We start from the raw sequence: 20519 nt of genomic DNA on the forward strand, positions 1-20519 counted from the left end.
ACTGTAATGTCCGTTATTGTCCAGAGGACCCCACCAGTTTACAGCCCACCAGAACCAGTGCACCGAGGACACTGTCAGTACTGACATCCACACGTCTCTCACACATCTGGAGGACATGGACAGTTATGTTCCAGTGCTGTTCACTGATTACAGCTCAGCAGTCAACAGTCACCCCAACCAAACTGACTGAAACACTCACCACTGACTCACACCCTCCTTCTGTAAATGGGGGCTGAACTTTCTAACAGACAGAATCAGTCAGTCAGAACTGGCAATGTACATCCAGCACAAGGACTGAGAACTCTGGGACCCCCCAGGACTGTGTGGCCGCCCAGTATAACACCAGCATCATCAAACTGGTTTGACTGATCACTGGATGAGACAGCATACAGGAGGGAGGTGACAGATATGGTGTCATGGTGTCATGACAACAATCTCTCCCTGAATGCAGACAAGACCAAGAAGATGATTGTTGACCCAAGGAGGAAGGAGAAGCAACAGCACACACCACTACAGACAGGAGAGATGGAGGTGAACTCCTTCACCTTCGTGGAGTTCACATCAGTGAGGACCTCACCTGGACCTACAACACACCCCACATCAGTGAGGACATCCCCTGGTCCTACAACACACACACCCCACATCAGTGAGGACCTCACCTGGACCTACAACACACACCCCACATCAGTGAGGACCTCACCTGGACCTACAACACACACACACACACCACATCAGTGAGGACCTCACCTGGACCTACAACACACACACCCCACAACAGTGAGGACCTCACCTGGACCTACAACACACACCCCACATCAGTGAGGACCTCACCTGGACCTACAACAAACACCACATCATAAAGAAATCCCAACAGTATCTGCTGTGTCCTCTGTTTATGTACGATACACAGCATGACCTGCAGGTTAACACTCTCCTGACATCAGAACTCTGAAAATGTTCAGCTCTTGTTCACAGTTTTATTGACAACAGGAGGAAACGTGAAACTGAATCACATGAAAGACAAATCAACAACAAGCCAGCCACAACAAGTACCGATATACACAAAACACAATGCAGCAAACTTCACAGAGAATAACATTATCCACCAAATAATGATCTGTGATTACAAATAACAATACAATAAACTACACACAACCACAATGTTTTCAAAAGGTATGAGATGTACGCAGACAACTGCATTAGCACGGCTATGATAACTACAATAACTATAATAACTACAATAACTAGAACTCTTGGAGTTGTATTCTCTCACTCTACGATCGCTACACACATAAACCGACTCGCTGCTACTGACACCCTGTGGTTCAAAAATGAATTACAACTAACCTCAAAAAATGGAAGAGAGTTTATAAACTCCTGACAGAACAGCATCTGTACTTCCTGAGGAGGCTGAGGAAATGTAGCATGTCAACTAAAACTCAGCAGTTCCTACAGGAGAATGATGGAGAGCGAACTCACCAGCCACCACAGTATGATATGGGAACTGCACTACTCAGGAATGGAAGACTCAGTTTTCATTATTTTCTCATTCTCACTCTTTCATAAACACACACAGACACACACACACACACACACATACACACACACACACACACACACACACATATACACGTAAGCACACACAAACAATCACACATACGCATGCACACAGTAACGTTCCATACCTGAGAGTGTCCAGTCTGCAGTGGGGATCCTCCAGTCTAGAAGAGAGCAGCTTCACTCCTGACTCTCCTGGGTGATTGTACGTCAGGTCCAGTTCTTTCAGGTGGGAGGGGTTTGACCTCAGAGCTGAAGCCAGAGAAGAACAGCCTTCCTCTGTGACCAAACAACCAGACAGTCTGCAGAAAGGAGGGAAACAGGTAGAGAGAGACAGAGAGTGAGATGCACTTCCAGAGCAGCCTGCATGGGGCAGCTAGAGAGGCTGGTAACTGTAGTGGAGGTTCCTCCACTCTCATCTCTCTCTGGCGTCCTCCATGGCAGATGGTTTTGTTCACTCTTCTCCAGATCGCTGCTGTCTGTGTTTATTTTAGCTCTTATTTTATTCAGCCCTTCAGAACTCTAGTGCACTATTAAACTACATCAGAAGAACCCTAAAGCTGGACTTACACTGTGTGATTTCAGTGGTCTTATAAGACTGTTACATGTCAGACTGTATGAGATGATGCCAGTAAAATCTTGGCAGAATTCTACATCTGGCTGTGATAACAGAAGTAATAACACTGTCACATTTATGGACCTGTGACTCAGATAACGTCTAAGGATCCTAAGCGATGCATACTTTTTTTTGGAAGTTGCAAAGCTGATGCCAGACTTTCACAAGTGTTTTCCTCAAGATTACAGATAGCTAGACTGCCAGTAGATACAACAGACATTACAATATACCCTACAGTAGATACAACAGACATTACAATATACCCTACAGTAGATACAACAGACATCACAATATACCCTACAGTAAATACAACAGATATCACAATATACCCTACAGTAAATACAACAGATATCACAATGTACTCTACAGTAGATAAAATTTTACAATATACCCTACAGTAGATACAACAGATATCACAACATACTCCATAGTATATAGTATAGTGGAATTATTTTGTCATTATGGGAATATCTCTGAGAAATAGATATCCAAAATCAGCATATTGTAAATGAGTACATGAATTCCCCTAATGGTAGTATGACTTTAATATGGGATTATTAAACTTCCGCGTGCTGTCTGGACAGCAGAGTCCCTCGCAGTCTTCAAACACAGACTGAAGACACATCTGTTTGTGGAATATTTAAATGACCACTGATCCTGCTCCTATGTTGACTAACTGAAACTCTAGTACTTCTTGTAGGGTGTTTATTACTCTGATGTTGACTGCTCCTGTGTTGTCTAACTCTAGTACTTATTGTTTATTACTGATGTTGGCTGCTCCTGTGTTGTCTAACTCTAGTACTTATTGTTTACTACTCTGACTGCTCCTATGTTGACTAACTCTAGTACTTGTTTATTACTCTGATGTTGACTGCTCCTGTGTTGACTAACTCTAGTACTTATTGTTTATTGCACTGATTGTCTGTTATAGAGCTTAAATGTATTTTGTACTTCTAGACATTAGCATTGATCCCTGTATTTCAACAGTATTCTAGTTCATTGGTATCTTGCACTCTAACCTACTTTACTGGCTAGGATCTGTTCTATGAGGAAATGACAAAGCACTTTTCTAAGTCGCTCTGGATAAAAGCATCTACCAAATGCTGTAAAAGTAAATATAAATGTACTCTTATGTGGTCATGGAACTGTCTTGGCTTTATGGGACATTTCTGGGAAATAGATATCCAAAATCAACCTGAATGAAATGAGTACATGAATTCACCCAAAGGTATTATTATTTTAATAGGAGTTTATGAAAAATAGTAGAGTGAAATCTGTCCAAACTTACTCTGCTGATACTCTGCAAATTCAGTCTATACAAAATGAGTGCATTATTTCGCCTAAAGGTAGTTTGACTTTAATATGGATTTATGAAGACATTGTACAGTGAGTGTCCAAACTTACTCTGCCAATAGTCAAGGGCTTCTACTCACATGTGGTAGTGGAACTGTTTTTGCATTTTGTTAAAATTCAGAAAAATATATAAAACTTCAATATAGATTTATTAATGATCTGGTGATGGCCAAGGGCCACCAATCAATTGGCAGTGGAATATTTCAGCCCTGGAGTTCTCCTGCCCTGCACATTTGCCACATTTCACTAGTGATAACCCCTGTTTCAGCTGGCAGTCAAGATCTATAATAACCTTCTGAGAAACATTATGTAGTAAAAGCATTTTCCACAATGCTTATTAAGCTGTGTAAATATATTACCAATTGTGTTTAATGTAATTATGCAATTAAACTAGTTCAATCAAGTAAACTGTATTTTGTACAAATACGCAAGTCTGTTTCTTTGCTTAGGAAGTTAGATTGCGGTGAGCAGCGAAATACCGTAAAATCGCGCATATAGGCGCAATGTATTTAAAGCGCAGATGACTTGACCGTGAATCGCTAAAGCGCGGATAGCGTGATCGCGGTTGTAACCTAGTGACCACCTGTAACCTAGTAACCACCCGTAACCTAGCTACAAGGTTTAAATGTGTTTAAACTGATGTAGGGGACATGACTGATTAATACACAGCTGTACTTCATGAACACCAGATGTTATAAATCACATCCCCGTCAAATCTCCCGTCACACCCTCACCCTCCTCCCTGCTGCTCTCAACTACGTGAAGATCCAACCGCATTTCTCCAAAAGACTTTAACTTGATTGTTGCAAAGACAAGAAGTCCAATCTTGCTTATTGACGGTTTGGTCAAATTGTTGAGACTGTTAGCTGGTTAGATATCTGTGCTGAACAGTAAACAACTAAACAAATCAACATAGCTAGACTTTCTTTGCTAACATTAGCTAGTTAGCTGTTAGCCATGAATGACGATCAGAGATTCAGTGAAAAACTCACACAGGCTTTGTCTGTCTGTCTTAGTCCATCTGCTTTTACTTTTTGTCTGTCCCTTTCTGGTATTTTCCTTTTCTCTTGGAAATCACCATAGCAGCAAATATCCTCCAGTTCCAGTTTGAGATTTTCTGTCATTTTCATGATCCACTACAGTTCTCTTCACCTCAGTAAGTTAAAACGGCTCCCCTGATGCTATTGGCTACTGTAATGACGTCATTCAATATTCTGCCGCCCCGGCCGTCCTACCACATATGTGATTGGATAAAATTACTGTCACTCAAATTGAGAAACTTGTCACTCATATTTCTGTTCCTGTTGGATACAAGTGCTTCTTGGATATTCATGTAATTACTACCTTTATTTTTTTTTTCAAATGGTACAATTTAAAAAATTTGTGGAGTGTTTTTATTGTACCTTTTGACATTTTTCAATACGTCAACATAGACTTCCTAAAAACAAGGGCAACAATCACAAGGTTATTACTGTATTTCTATACCAAACTGTTTTCTGCTGTTTCGTGTGCTCCCAGTTTTAGTTGAGAAAAATATTAGGAATATTATCTTCACTACATATAATGGTGTTATACTGTTTCTGACCATTTTGGTGCCCTACACACACCCAAACACACCCTGCTGCTACCACACTACAGTTACAGTGAAACTACAAACACTCCATAACTGCAGCCTGATTAGATTTAATAGACAGACTGAACACAGGCATGCTAATAGAACACAGATTTGTACCTTCAGTTTCCAGAGTTGGCTCTGTCCTAGAACAACTCCCCCAGGTCATTGTGCCAGTGTTGGGTAGTGTAGTCTATTGTGTGGCTGTGTGTATCAACATAAAATATCGTGGGTGTAGAAGATTACTGTACATTCACTGAGTGGATTTGAGCTTGTTACATCTACTACTGTATTTTCTTTTCCCTCTTCTGGTTTATGTTTAATGAAGACAGGTTTGGGGTGGAGCATGTGTTGGGTTTGGTTTTTATTCTGTCTTATACTCCCCATAGAGATATATGGCATGTTTGTAGATCTCTATTACTTTTTTGTTATAATGGTTTGTGCTCAGAATAAAGTGTCTGTTGTGGTCTCTCCCCCTACACTGGCACATAACAGAGATGTATAAAGGTTGGTATCTCTCTCTAATCATCTGCAGCTGAAATAACCAGCAACTGAAGATGGCTGCCTCCAACACTCCTTTACCATTTATCAAACACTGTAAGATAATACTGATGATTTTCTTCATAATTTGTGAACCCTAAAGATGGCCATGTTACTATATTGTATGGGATGTAGCTTGGACACATATTAAAACTGTAGCATAACCATTGTATTAGAGTGTTGCTATGAACAATGCATTAAATAAGAGTTTTACACATTTTTTCCTTTTTTTTTTTTAACAGAACAGTGCCTTGACTCTCCCACTATTTGTATTTTATATAATTTCCCTGCAAAACACCTTCACTATTGTTTCTGAACTTCTGAGCCCTCCAGACATCTTGTGGTTTTAACTATTTTCTGTGGTCAGTGTTTGTTCTCCTGTATGGAGGAAGCAGAAAGACAAGGAGCACAGCAAGGGGTCCAGGGAGGAGCACATTCTATCAGTGGTGGTCACACACAGATAATAGTTCTGCCTCTCTAACACACACAAATAGATCTGTCTGTCTCTCTCTCTCTATTTCACACACACACAAACTCACAGATAATAGTTCTGTCTCACACTTACAAATAATAGATCTGTATCTCTCTCTGTCTCTCTCTCTATTTCTCTCTCATACACATACACACAGATAATAGTTCTGTCTCTCTCTCTCTCTCATGCACACACACAGATAAAAGTTCTCTCTCCCCCTCTCTCAAACACACACATACACACACAAATAATAGTTCTGTCTCTCCCTCACACACACACACGTTTCAAATGAGGTGAAGCATTATAAACAGTAAATGAAACATACTTGTGTCAATCTGTGTAATAAATAAGATTTCAAACAGTAGTCATATTGGCCCTGAACTAAACAGTGTGAGGTCTGGTTTACTGTGTATAAACAGTACTCATATTGGCCCTGAACTAAACAGTGTGAGGTCTGGTTTACTGTGTATATACAGTAGTCATATTGGTCCTGAACTAAACAGTGCGAGGTCTGGTTTACTGTGTATAAACAGTAGACATATTGGCCCAGAACTAAACAGTGTGAGGTCTGGTTTACTGTGTATAAACAGTAGTCATATTGGCCCTGAACTAAACAGTGTGAGGTCTGGTTTACTGTGTATAAACAGTAGTCATATTGGTCCTGAACTAAACAGTGTGAGGTCTGGTTTACTGTGTATAAACAGTAGTCATATTGGTCCTGAACTAAACAGTGTGAGGTCTGGTTTACTGTGTATAAACAGTAGTCATATTGGCCCTGAACTAAACAGTGTGAGGTCTGGTTTACTGTGTATAAACAGTAGTCATATTGGTCCTGAACTAAACAGTGTGAGGTCTGGTTTACTGTGTATAAACAGTAGTCATATTGGTCCTGAACTAAACAGTGTGAGGTCTGGTTTACTGTGTATATACAGTAGTCATATTGGTCCTGAACTAAACAGTGCGAGGTCTGGTTTACTGTGTATAAACAGTAGTTATATTGGTCCTGAACTAAACAGTACGAGGTCTGGTTTACTGTGTATATACAGTAGTCATATTGGTCCTGAACTAAACAGTGCGAGGTCTGGTTTACTGTGTATAAACAGTAGACATATTGGCCCAGAACTAAACAGTGTGAGGTCTGGTTTACTGTGTATAAACAGTAGTCATATTGGCCCTGAACTAAACAGTGTGAGGTCTGGTTTACTATGTATAAACAGTAGTTATATTGGCCCTGAACCAAACGGTGTGAGGTCTGGTTTACTGTGTATAAACAGTAGTCATATTGGCCCTGAACTAAACGGTGTGAGGTCTGGTTTACTGTGTATAAACAGTAGTTATATTGGTCCTGAAATAAACAGTGTGGGGTCTGGTTTACTGTGTATAAACAGTAGTCATACTGGTCCTGAACTAAACAGTGTGAGGTCTGGTTTACTGTGTATAAACAGTAGTCATATTGGCCCTGAACTAAACAGTGCGAGATCTGGTTTACTGTGTATAAACAGTAGTCATATTGGTCCTGAACTAAACAGTGTGAGGTCTGGTTTACTGTGTATATACAGTAGTCATATTGGTCCTGAACTAAACAGTGCGAGGTCTGGTTTACTGTGTATAAACAGTAGTTATATTGGTCCTGAACTAAACAGTGCGAGGTCTGGTTTACTGTGTACATACAGTAGTCATATTGGCCCTGAACTAAACAGTGTGAGGTCTGGTTTACTATGTATAAACAGTAGTTATATTGGCCCTGAACCAAACGGTGTGAGGTCTGGTTTACTGTGTATAAACAGTAGTCATATTGGCCCTGAACTAAACAGTGTGAGGTCTGGTTTACTGTGTATAAACAGTAGTTATATTGGTCCTGAAATAAACAGTGTGGGGTCTGGTTTACTGTGTATAAACAGTAGTCATACTGGCTCTGAACTAAACAGTGTGAGGTCTGGTTTACTGTGTATATACAATAGTTATATTGGTCCTGAACTAAACAGTGTGAGGTCTGGTTTACTGTGTATATACAGTAGTTATATTGGTCCTGAACTAAACAGAGTGAGGTCTGGTTTAATTCTGTGTGTGGTTATATTTCTACATGTAGTTATATTGCTACATTTGGTTATAATTCTACATGTGATTATAATTCTATGTGTGGTTATATTTCTACGTTTGGTTATAATTCTCACTTTAACTGAATTATGTAGTATCAAATGATGAATTATGGGTGCAGAAATGTCTGATCTAAAGTTCTGATGTAATACAAAACACCACACATGCTATGCACCACACACACACACACACACACACACACACACACACACACACACTTCACTCCTTCTCTCCTCCTAATCTCCTGATTACTGATTACTGTGTCTTGTGTGTCTTTCTTTATCTCTTGTAATTAAGTCCACAGGTTCACTCGTCCAGTGCTGAACATTGTTCCTCACTACTGTGTTCAGATGTCCGGAGTTTACTGTCAGCTTTCTGCTCAGTTTCTCTCTTTGCTGACTCCAGGTCTTCTACCATCACTGTTCTATTTTAGTTTGATGTCTCTGGCTTGATGAAAAAATTAGCAGCCAACATTCACTCCTAAGTCAAGCTAATATGATGTTAGCGTGAGGTATCTAGGAGTAGTAACCAACAATACACTGTAACTTGGCAAGCTTAAGGTTAATAATATTAGCCAGCTACATGTTTCATAAAAACACCCGTGGAGAGAGATCACAGGTTTATTTTAAGGAATAACCAATAAACCTTTCAGTTCTATTGAATGAATAATAACTTGTTGCGTTCTTTCCTCCAGCACGGCTGTCAGTTCAGCTCATCTCAACATGCGTTGAACACACGGTGTAAATCATAATGAGAACAGGGTCTCCCACCCAAAAACACAAGGGAATCGTGTGATTGTAAAAGTGTCCTATAATGTGTCCAGAACCTCAATGGTTCAGCTTTAAATGTTTTAATTAAGATTTTAAGGGCTTTTATTTGCAGAGAGATTAGAATGACTGATGTTTACATTGTTTCCATACATAAACTAGATAAAATCACTCAGTGAAAATCTTACATTAGAACACTTCATTTTACAACACAGCTGTTGGAGTTTCTGAATATATTCATCCTGTAAGACATTTTGCAAAATTTCTGCTCTCAGGCAACCAAAAATGCAGCTTGTGGACAAAATGCCAAAGCGCCTAGTTGAAGCAGCATTGTAATAAATACACCTGTACGTGTGGACAAGGACTCATCTGGGTCTCCTCTTTACAATGTTATATTTCTCTTCTAGACTTGAAAATCTGCTCATGCAGCACAAATGTAACTCTTTGTCTCCACAGTGTGGTCATTTAATGAAATGCAGTGAGGTTTCAACAGAAAACTATATTTAGAAATATTTAAAGAAGAGAACTTTATAATATAATATAAAAGTGTACATTTCCTTGCATTGCCTTGCCTTGCAATGTTTGTTTAATACTGTACTATAAGGGAGTTGACACTGACCCTTTTAAAATGGCTCTTTATTTACATTCAAATGTAAGTCACAGAAACTCACCTGAGAATCTCCAGTTTAAAGTGTGAACACTTCAGTCCAGCACAGAGCTGCTCCACTCCTGAATTCTGCAGGTCATTATTATTCATCTCCAGCTCTCTCAGTGAGTTTTCTGTTTGTAGAACTGATGTGAGAGATTTGCAAGACTCTTCATTGAGACCACAGCCAGATAGTCTGTAAAAGAGTAAATACAGTAAATAATGTAGTTCAGTCAGAGGATGATGAATTAAAAGATCTGAACTACTAATAAAAATTTAAAGAAGAGCTTGAAAGGTCTGGAACACACTGATACATTTTCAGCCTTTTAATATTTCAAACACAGTAACATTTCAACACTACTGTGTCTTCATCAAAGACAAAATGGACAAAGACATGACAAATAACATTCATTAGCAACCTAAGACAGGTGACCAAATAATGGACGGTTGGTTTATAAGTCAGTGAATGGCAGTTACCATAATCAGAGTCCCAATATCAAAATATCCCACCCCTAACACCATAACAGGAAACAGAACAACATAGATCTCATTCAATGTTTAACAAATACAAATACACTAATATACAAGCAGAAAATATTGTTGGAAGACATGCAGAGTAGTGATTATGGAGGAATAAGCACTGCAGTAATGATTATGGAGGAATAAACACTGCAGTATTGATTATGGAGGAATAAACAGTGCAGTATTGATAATGTTGGAATGAACATTGCAGTAGTGATTATGGAGGAATAAACACCACAGTATTCATTATGGTGGAATAATCACTGTATTGTTTATCATGGAGAAATAAACACTGCAGCAGTGATTATGGAGGAATGAACACTGCAGTAGAGATTATGGAGGAATAAACACTGCAGTATTGATTATGGAGGAATAAACACTGCAGTAGTGATTATGGAGGAATAAACACTGCAGTATTGTTTATGTTGGAATGAACATCGCAATAGTGATTTTAGAGGAATAATCACTGTAGTATTTATTATGGAGGAATAAACACTGCAGTAGTGACTATGGAGTAATGAATACTGTAGTATTGATTATGAAGGAATTAATATTGCAGTAGTGATTATGGAGGAATAAACACCACTATTGTTTATGGTGGAATGTTCACTGTAGTATTTCTTATGGAGAAATAAACACACACACACACACACACACACACACACACACACACACACACACACACACACACACACACTTCACTCCTTCTCTCCTCCTAATCTCCTGATTACTGTGTCTTGTTTGTCTCTTTCTTTCTCTCTTGTAATTAAGTCCACAGGTTCACTCGTCCAGTGCTGAACATTGTTCCTCACTACTGTGTTCAGATGTCCTGAGTTTACTGTCAGCTGTCTGCTCAGCTTCTCTCTCTGCTGACTCCATGTCTTCTACCATCACTGTTCTATTTTTGTTTGATGTCTCTGGCTTGATGAAAAAATTAGCAGCCAACATTCACTCCTAAGTCAAGCTAATATGATGTTAGCGTGAGGTATCTAGGAGTAGTAACCAGCAATATACTGTAACTTGGCAAGCTTAAGGTTACTAATATTAGCCAGCTACATGTTTCATAAAAACCCTCGTGGAGAGAGATCACAGGTTTAACTTAAGTAATAACCAATAAACTTTTCAGTTCTATTGAATGAATATTAACTTGTTGCTTTCTTTCCTCCAGCATGGCTGTCAGTTCAGGTCACCTCAACATGTGTTGAACACATGGTGTAAATCATAATGAGAACAGGGTCTCCCACCCAAAAACACAAGGGAATCATGCGTGATTGTAAAAGTGTCCTGTAATGTGTCTAGAACCTCAATGGTTCAGCTATAAATGTTTTCATTAAGACTTTAAGGGCTTTTATTTGCAGAGAGATTAGAATGACTGATGTTTACAGTGTTTCCATACATAAACTAGATAAAATCATTCAGTGAAAATCTTACATTAGAACACTTCATTTTACAACACTGTTGTTGGAGTTTATGAATATATTCATCCTGTAAGACATTTTGCTAAATTTCTGCACTCAGGTGAACAAAAATGCAGCTTGTGGACAAAATGCCAAAGTGCCTAGTTGAAGCAGCATTGTAATAAACACACCTGTACATGTGGACAAGGACTCATCTGTGTCTTCTCTTTACAATGTTATATTTCTCTTCTAGACTTGAATATCTGCTCATGCATCACAAATGTAACTTTTTGTCTCCACACTGTGTTCATTTAATGAAATGCAGTGAGGTTTCAACAGAAAACTATATTTAGAAATATTTAACAAAGAAAACTTTATAATAAGTGTAAATGTCCTTGCATTGCCTTGCCTGGCAATGTTTGTTTAATACTGTACTATAAGGGAGTTGACACTGACCTTTTTAAAATGGCTCTTTATTTACATTCAAAAATAGTCACAGAAACTCACCTGAGAATCTCCAGTTTACAGTGTGAACTCTTCAGTCCAGCACAGAGCTGCTCCACTCCTGAATTCTGCAGGTCATTATTATTCATCTCCAGCTCTCTCAGTGAGTTTTCTGTTTGTAGAACTGATGTGAGAGATTTGCAAGACTCTTGCGTGAGACCACAGCCAGATAGTCTGTAAAAGAGTAAATACAGTAAATAATGTAGTTCAGTCAGAGGATGATGAATTAAAAGATCTGAACTGCTAATAAAAATGTAAAGAAGAGTTTGAAAGGTCTGGAACACACTGATACATTTTCAGCCTTTTAATTTTACAAACACAACAACATTTAACACTACTGTGTCTTCATCAAAGACAAAATGGACAAAGACATGACAAATAACATTCATTAGCAACCTAAAACAGGTGAACAAATAATGGATGGTTGGTTCATAAGTCAGTGAAAGGCAGTTACCATAATCAGAGTCCAAATATCAAAATATCCCACCCCTAACACCATAACAGGAAACAGAACAACACAGATCTCATTCAATGTTTCACAAATACAAACACATTAATATACAAACAGAAAATATTGTTGGCAGACATGCAGACTAGTGATTATGGAGGAATAAACACTGCAGTATTGATTATGGAGGAATAAACACTGGAGTAGCGATTATGTTGGAATGAACACAGCAGTATTGATTTTAGAGGAATAATCACAGTAGTATTTATTATGGAGAAATAAACACTGCAGTAGTGATTATGTAGAAATAAACACTGCAGTTTTGACTATGGAATAATGGACACTGCAGTTTTGTTTATGGAGGAATAAACATTGCAGTAGTGAATATTAGTGTATGAACACTGCAGTACTAATGATGGTGGGATGAACACTGCAGTAGTAATGATGGTGGGATGAACACTGCAGTAGTGATTGTGGAGGAATGGACAGAATGCAGAGAGCAGAATCTTTTACTAGTGTTTACATTCCTGTGCTCACACTAGGAGTCATTGATCATGAAACATTCTCCTCTGCCTTTGCTTTTCCCAGTGAGGTCCTGAGTTCTGTCTGTGTGGTGCACCGAGAATCCTGGAGGCTTAATAGCCGAGTCAAGGACCCCAGCAGTCATTCAGGAGTGTGAGGCAGACCCCATCAGTCAGTCAGGTGTGTGAGGCAGATCCCATCAGTCAGTCAGGAGTGTGAGAAGTAGACCCCAGTCAGTCAGTCAGTGAGTCAGACAGTCAGTCAGTAAGGCTGCTCTATCGCTTCCTCGCTCTCTTTCACACACACACACACACACACACACACACACACACACACACACACACACACACACACACACACACACACACACACACACACACAATACTTTGGTCTCTCACAATACTTTCTGTCTCTCTCTCTCTTGTACACACACACACACACACACACACACACACACACACACAAATAATAGATCTGTCTGTCAGTCTCACTTACTCTCTCTCTCTCACTCACACACACACACACACACACACACACACACACACATACACACATACACACACACACAGGGACACAGATAATAGTTCTGTCTCTCTCTTTATCATGCACACGCATAGATAATAGTTCTGTCTCTCTCTCCCGCACACACACACACACACACACACGCACACACACACACACACACACACACTCACTCACACTCACACACTCACACAGATAAGAAAAAGTATTGTCATGTTTAACTATCAAGTTTAACTGGAACACTTTCTTAGAAGTACAGGGGTTTTAAAATGTGATAAACCAAAGTAAATTAGTAAAGAGATAAAAACAACAACAACAACAACTCAACTTTCAAGTAAGAAACAAGAGAACAATTTTGATGAAATTTCTCAACAACACAAGAAACCATCTAAACACACAGCAGCTAACAGGAGTAGAACAGTAGCATCTTGCAGCTAAGGACAAAACTAAGGATAAAGCTAAGGAAGTCAGGGAAAATTACATGAAACATAAAAGGATAATTTACATTTACATTTATATACAGAATACAGTGAACAAAACCACCATCACCAGTCTCCTGTTATATACAGAATACAGTGAACAAAACCACCATCACCAGTCTCCTGTTATATACAGAATACAGTGAACCAAACCACCATCACCAGTCTCCTGTTATATACAGAATACAGTGAACCAAACCACCATCACCAGTCTCCTGTTATATACAGAATACAGTGAACCAAACCACCATCACCAGTCTCCTGTTATATACAGAATACAGTGAACCAAACCACCATCACCAGTCTGCTGTTATATACAGAATACAGTGAACAAAACCACCATCACCAGTCTCCTGTTATATACAGAATACAGTGAACAAAACCACCATCACCAGTCGGGTGTTATATACAGAATACAGTGAAGCCTGGCACAGAGCTGTCTGTGCCATAACAAGCCACACATAAAAAGGGGCATATGTAATGGAAGACAGATAGTTATTGAAGATGAAGATGAGGATAACACCATCCTAACTGTGAACATTTATATCACAACGGCACCATCATGTTTTAAGGCAGTGAGGACTCTGTTCGGTTCATGAAAACTTTACCTTTATCAGAGCAGCAGCAGAGACTGAGAGAGTAACTGAGGAGGAGGAGACTAGTAGCCACGTAGCCCAGGGTTCAGGGGAGGGACGGGAAAACACCTCACAGACCAGCACACCACAGGCCAGACCAGCACAACACAGGATAAACCAACACAACACAGGATAAACCAGCACAACACAGGATAAACCAGCACAACACAGGCCAGACCAGCACAACACAGACACATGGAGATCATGGTATTGCAGCAAAGAGAAAGTCTTTCTCTCCAGGAAGTTGAGACAATAGAATTCAAACATCTGAGAGGAGAAGTGTTGGAGCTCCAGAAGGACAGAGAGGCTCTCAGGAGGGAGCTCAGTGCAGTCAGAGAGAAAGTACAGCTCAGGGACAATAGCATGATCACCCTGAAGGAGGAGCTACAGAGACTAAAAGAGAAGAACTACAGCTCAGGGACAGTACCATGGTCACCCTGAAGGGGGAGCTACAGAGACTAAAAGAGAAGAACTACAGCTCAGGGACAGTACCATGATCACCCTGAAGGAGGAGCTACAGAGACTAAAAGAGAGGAACTACAGCTCAGGGACAGTAGCATGATCACCCTGAAGGAGGAGCTACAGAGTCTAAAAGCCAACCAGCAGACCTCTGATTCTGCACAGCAACACTAAATCAACTCTGAACCACAGACTGCCACACTGAGCCCCGTCCGGTCCATCCACAATCAGTCAGATAAAAAACCTAATATTCCTCCAGATGCAGGCATAGTCATTTTAATTGATTTTAATGGAAAATTCTTAAACGAGGAACAGCTTTTCCCAGGATCTAAAGTTGCAAAAGTTTGGTGTTCCCGAACCAGCAATGCCCTCCAGCTTCTTACACATACCATCTCAGGTAATCCAAGCCACCTCATTATCCAGAATGACTTGAGGGGAAAGCAAGAGAGTAGCAGAGTGTGTAAGAAGAGTAGCACAGACCTCCACAGAGACCTTCCCCTCCTCCAAAATCACCATCTCTACCATCCTGCCCAGTAGAGACTTCCATCCAGCTACAATCCACAAGATAAATGCAGAGATCTCCTGTGGATGTGCACTGTTGGCTAATGTGCACCTGACACATCACTCCAACCTCAACATCCACAGCCTTCATGACCACGTCCACCTGCACAAGGACACTGTGAGCATCTCTGCCAGCTGCCCAGCAAGCCATCCACAGTAAAGTACACCTGCCATCACCACCCACCCCCAACACGCAGCCCAAACAGCAGACCTACACCTCTGTAGTACAAACTCCACCCTCCACAAACACTACAGAGATGGAGAGATCACACAGATACTCAAGGTCACAATTCATTAATGAAGAAATAGATAAATAGATAAATGAATTAATAAATAAAAATAAATAAATAAATATCACTGTTTATAGGTTAGTCATTACACCATTTTAATATGTATGTTTATATACATGAATTGTACATATTTATACATATAATTTCAACATATTCCTTCACTTTTACAGGTTTATCTCACTTTGAATCTGTTTGTATTTGTGTTTTTCCTTTCATACTTCATTTAAATAATGAAACCATTATCTGTCTCTCTATGGAACATTCAAGGCATAAAATCATCCATGTTTGGGTGCAAAAGTATAAACACTGAATTCACAAATAACACAAAAGATAAAGACATTATAAATCTCCATGAAACCTGATGTAAATCTGATGTAAATCTGATTCGGTGACTCACTGTCCTTTAAACTACAAGGAAATCCTCCTCCCTGCTGTTACACTCCCTGACATTAAAAGAGAGGGAGATTCAGGTGGAATCACTATCTGGTACAAATCAGATCTGTCAAAACTCATAATTCCTCTGAAATTAGAAAAATCACTGAAATACAAATGATATCACTTCAAAAAAAAAACTACATCACCCACTGGAACACACAAACCCAAGTACAAAGTAAAATGCAGTATTAACTGGCTATGAAACAGAACATTGTAGCAGACAACCTGCTCAAAGTGACTGATATTAAACACAGAACCACGCTGAGAAAGTCCAGACTCAGTTAACACAGCCTGGCGGTCCAGACCAGCCAATATAAGACATCAGTATAACAAAGACACTGTAGAGACAGAGCTACACTTTCTCAATGAATGTGAAACATTCAACCAAATACATCAAATATACTTTACAAAATTTGAGATGGTCCACCCCAACTATAAGTATTGATGGTCCACCCCAACTTTAACTATCTATGGAACACTGACAAACAGGTCAGTGTGTTAGGAAGGATGAAGTGTTCTGCACTTTCTCATTGAATGTGAAACTAAAATATATATATATATATATATATATATATATATATATATATATATATATATATATATATATATATATATATATATACATATATATGCACACTGGACTATATACTATTAGGCTGTAGGTATCTCATTAGCTAGCAGTACTATTAACAACATCCTCCTTATTCTGTATCAAACGGATTCAAATACATATGAAGGAATCAACATTAGCCACGGTGGCTAATCCCTGATTACTATGTTATTATCCACATAATCTTTCAGAAGGTTTAATTGAAGTGACTAATGGCTGAAGATACACCATTTACTCATAAGACTTTTATCTAAACATTTATTTAGCTAAACTAAAGCTACCAAATAACTAGAATCACAGATAGTTATACTAAATGTTTATGGGGAACTAGATGCCAATTCTTTTAATAGGCAAATCAAATTCTCAGAAAATTAATCAACTTTTCGATCTACCTGACACAAAATCTTGGATGTGAACACAAATACACCCCGCCCCCCCCCACACACACAGAGCATGATATGATAGGGTGTCTGCAGGCACCCCCAATTCAGATGTAAGACTTTTTAATACAACTTCCAATGTAATTTAAAATCAAATTTGCAGTGAGGATGTACAAAAATGAAATCAGTTTGAATAAATCATAAATAAATATTATGTTTAAATACTGTCATTGAGGAACAGATGCTTCCAGATTAATTTTGAAGAGAGACATAAGAACACTGAATAATAAGTGGAAAAGAAATTGACAAAAAATCTGACAGAAAAAAAATATATCTAGTTAACTTGGGCACTTTCTACAAACAATTCTTGCTAGTGAGAGCAGAGTTAGTGAACGGTTACTTCCCTGTAATGGTCATATGTAGCTAGCTAGATAAAGCTGGAGCTAATAAACTGATTTCTGAGAGGACTGCAGACCATATACAAAAATATGTAGAAAGTTACACATTTATAAATCGAGTGAAACATTTTGAGATGAACAGTGTCAGATGAATCAGTCTGACTAGAATTTCCTGTGGAGATCCAACAGCGGTTGCTAGTCACCTGGACTTAGTTTTGGTAACATTGATTAGCTAGCTAGTGTGGTTCCTAGATTTTTCCCACATTCTAACAAATTTATGAAGTACACTTTAAATAGAAAATAAAGATGGAGACTCAAAAATTAATGGAAGAGAACAGCTGGTCCAGTATTTATTACATCACATACAAATGTGGCATAGTCCAGAGAATATGTAACAATCACACACAACATCTTCATCGCTATGTTCAAACATACATTATTCAATATATGCACCAACCATCACTGGACATACATGCACAAAGAACACCAGCCATCAGAGGATATACACACACAGAGCACCACCCATCACTATACAAACATTCATTCAAAGAGGACAATTTAGAATATCCAATCAACCTAACTTCCGTGCTTATGGACTGTGAGAGGAAACTAGAGATCCTGAAGGAAACCTGCACAGATAAGGACTGGAACCCAAGACCCTAGTGCTGAGAGAAACTTCACGGAGGGAGCCCTAATGCTGATTGGTAAATGAACTGACCACCAAGCCACCATACTGCCTGCCTAACAGCATAACAATAACAACATAACAATATAACAATAATAAAGATGATAATAATAATATTAATTATTCTTCTCTTCTTCTTCTCCTTATTATTATTATTATTATTATTATTATTATTATTATTATTTTTATTACTATTATTTCTTTATTTTTTACTACTAGTTGTGTAAACCTGATCATGCAGTAAAACGTAATTCTTTGTGGCCACAGTGTGTTCATTTAATGAAATGCAGCTAGTTTCACCAGAAATGTTTTGTCTGGATCTATATATCTTTGTCCCGCAGTACCTTATTTTAACTCTGTTAATGTTGCACTACAAGGCAGTTTTGTAATTTCTTTAAAGAAGAGGAGAATCACATTTGATAAATTGTGCACCATAATGGTTCCATTTAAGAATAAATTAACAGAAACTCACCTGAGAATGTCCAGTTTACAGTGTGAACTCTTCAGTCCAGCACAGAGCTGCTCCACTCCTGAATTCTGCAGGTCATTATTATTCATCTCCAGCTCTCTCAATGTATTTTCTGTTTGTAGAACTGTTGTGAGAGATTTGCAAGACCCTTCAGTGAGATTACAGCCAGATAGTCTGCAAAGAAATACATAGAGTACAAAATGCAGTTCAATCAGAGGATCTACAGACAACACAAAAGGAGTTTATGATAATGAAAAGATATTACTAATTGTGTGTGTGTGTGTGTGTGTGTGTGTGTGTGTGTGTGTGTGTGTGTGTGTGTGTGTGTGTGTGTGTGCACATGCACAAAATATGAGACACAGGTCATGAATGAAGTCCATGTATTTCTCTTCAAACAGAATGGTGCTACTTGATGGAAGAGCTGTCATGATGGTGGCATCACCTGTGTGATGCCATTTCCTGTTTTTGAAATTCCTTCACATGAATAACAGTTTAGGCATTCCAATCTTTACTATTGTCCTACTGTTTATTCATTTTCTGTAACTGCATACAATTCTGATATCAACAATGTCTACAAGTCACAGGAGACTACTCGACCATTCAAAACTTGTTGATGCAGACAACTAACCAAAGCTAAGTGTCTACTAGCTATCTAGTATTTGTATTTCACCATGACTTCAGTCATTTGTTGCTTGTGTTGAGTGCAGCATGTTTAGATTAATCATTACTGATAAATGTATCTATGAGAAGTACAGATTAATCATTAGTGAATTATCTACACTTCTCACAGTTACATTTATCATTAATCATTAGTGATAAACATCACAGGAGACTCTCAGCTTCAGTATGTAAACTACAGAGCTCTGGTTATACAAAAATAAGGTAATAAAATGTGTTGGGGTAAAGGCCAATCGTTATTCTGTATTTTCATGAGGTGATCTGTGATATAATTATAATAGGCTTTAAAGCTCTCTGTAGCAGTGAGGTGCAGTGAGGTGCAAGACTGTCTGAAAGCATGAATAATGTTTCTGGGGTATCTTAAGGTCAGAGACCTTTTGGGACTCTAAGTGCAGAACTGAGGCTCTGATACAGGCTTCTGTACAAGTCTAAGGCAGATTACTCTGAACTGTTCCCAGGAGAAATAACTTCATTAGTGTTGAAAAAGATCTCTGTTTTTAAAAGACTTGAAAGCCTCTTTGAGAGTTCTGTGGCTAAGTAAGGTTCATTATCTTACCACAAGGGCAGAGTGATACTGACCTGCCACATCATCTTGCAGATGTTTGGTGGTGTGAGTTGAGATCATTTTTGTTTAAAAAAAATCTTCCAATGGGATATAATGGTGTCAAGTTTAACTTGCATAATGATGAATCGCAATTTGCATATATTGAATAATATATGTTTGAACATAGTGGTGGAGATGTCAAACACTTGTATGTAAAGAAGGTGGGGTGATTACATAATCACTTCTGAAAACTGTATAAAAATATGTGTTGTGTGTGACTGTTAGACATATTCTGGACTATGCCTCGTTTGTAATATTGAG

General features: G+C 38.7%; 2 protein-coding genes across 2 annotated transcripts in view; one reads left to right on the forward strand and one right to left on the reverse strand.

Moving 5' to 3' along the window:
• Positions 1-20519, forward strand: part of LOC145657102 (STING ER exit protein-like) — a 220255-nt gene that overhangs the window by 59919 nt on the left and 139817 nt on the right. The window lies entirely within an intron of this gene.
• LOC145651245 (NACHT, LRR and PYD domains-containing protein 3-like) overlaps positions 14-20519 on the reverse strand; it is a 36226-nt gene continuing 15720 nt past the window's right edge. The window contains exons 4-7 of the mRNA XM_081696954.1: positions 18980-19150; positions 12087-12257; positions 1686-1859; positions 14-80 (exon numbers count right to left, since the gene is read on the reverse strand). Coding sequence (XP_081553080.1) covers positions 14-80; positions 1686-1859; positions 12087-12257; positions 18980-19150 — 583 coding nt within the window. The remainder of the gene's footprint in view (positions 81-1685; positions 1860-12086; positions 12258-18979; positions 19151-20519) is intronic.

Source organism: Electrophorus electricus, chromosome 1 (assembly GCF_041902795.1).
Source record: "Electrophorus electricus isolate QZ-2024a chromosome 1, ASM4190279v1, whole genome shotgun sequence".
NCBI lineage: Eukaryota > Metazoa > Chordata > Actinopteri > Gymnotiformes > Gymnotidae > Electrophorus > Electrophorus electricus.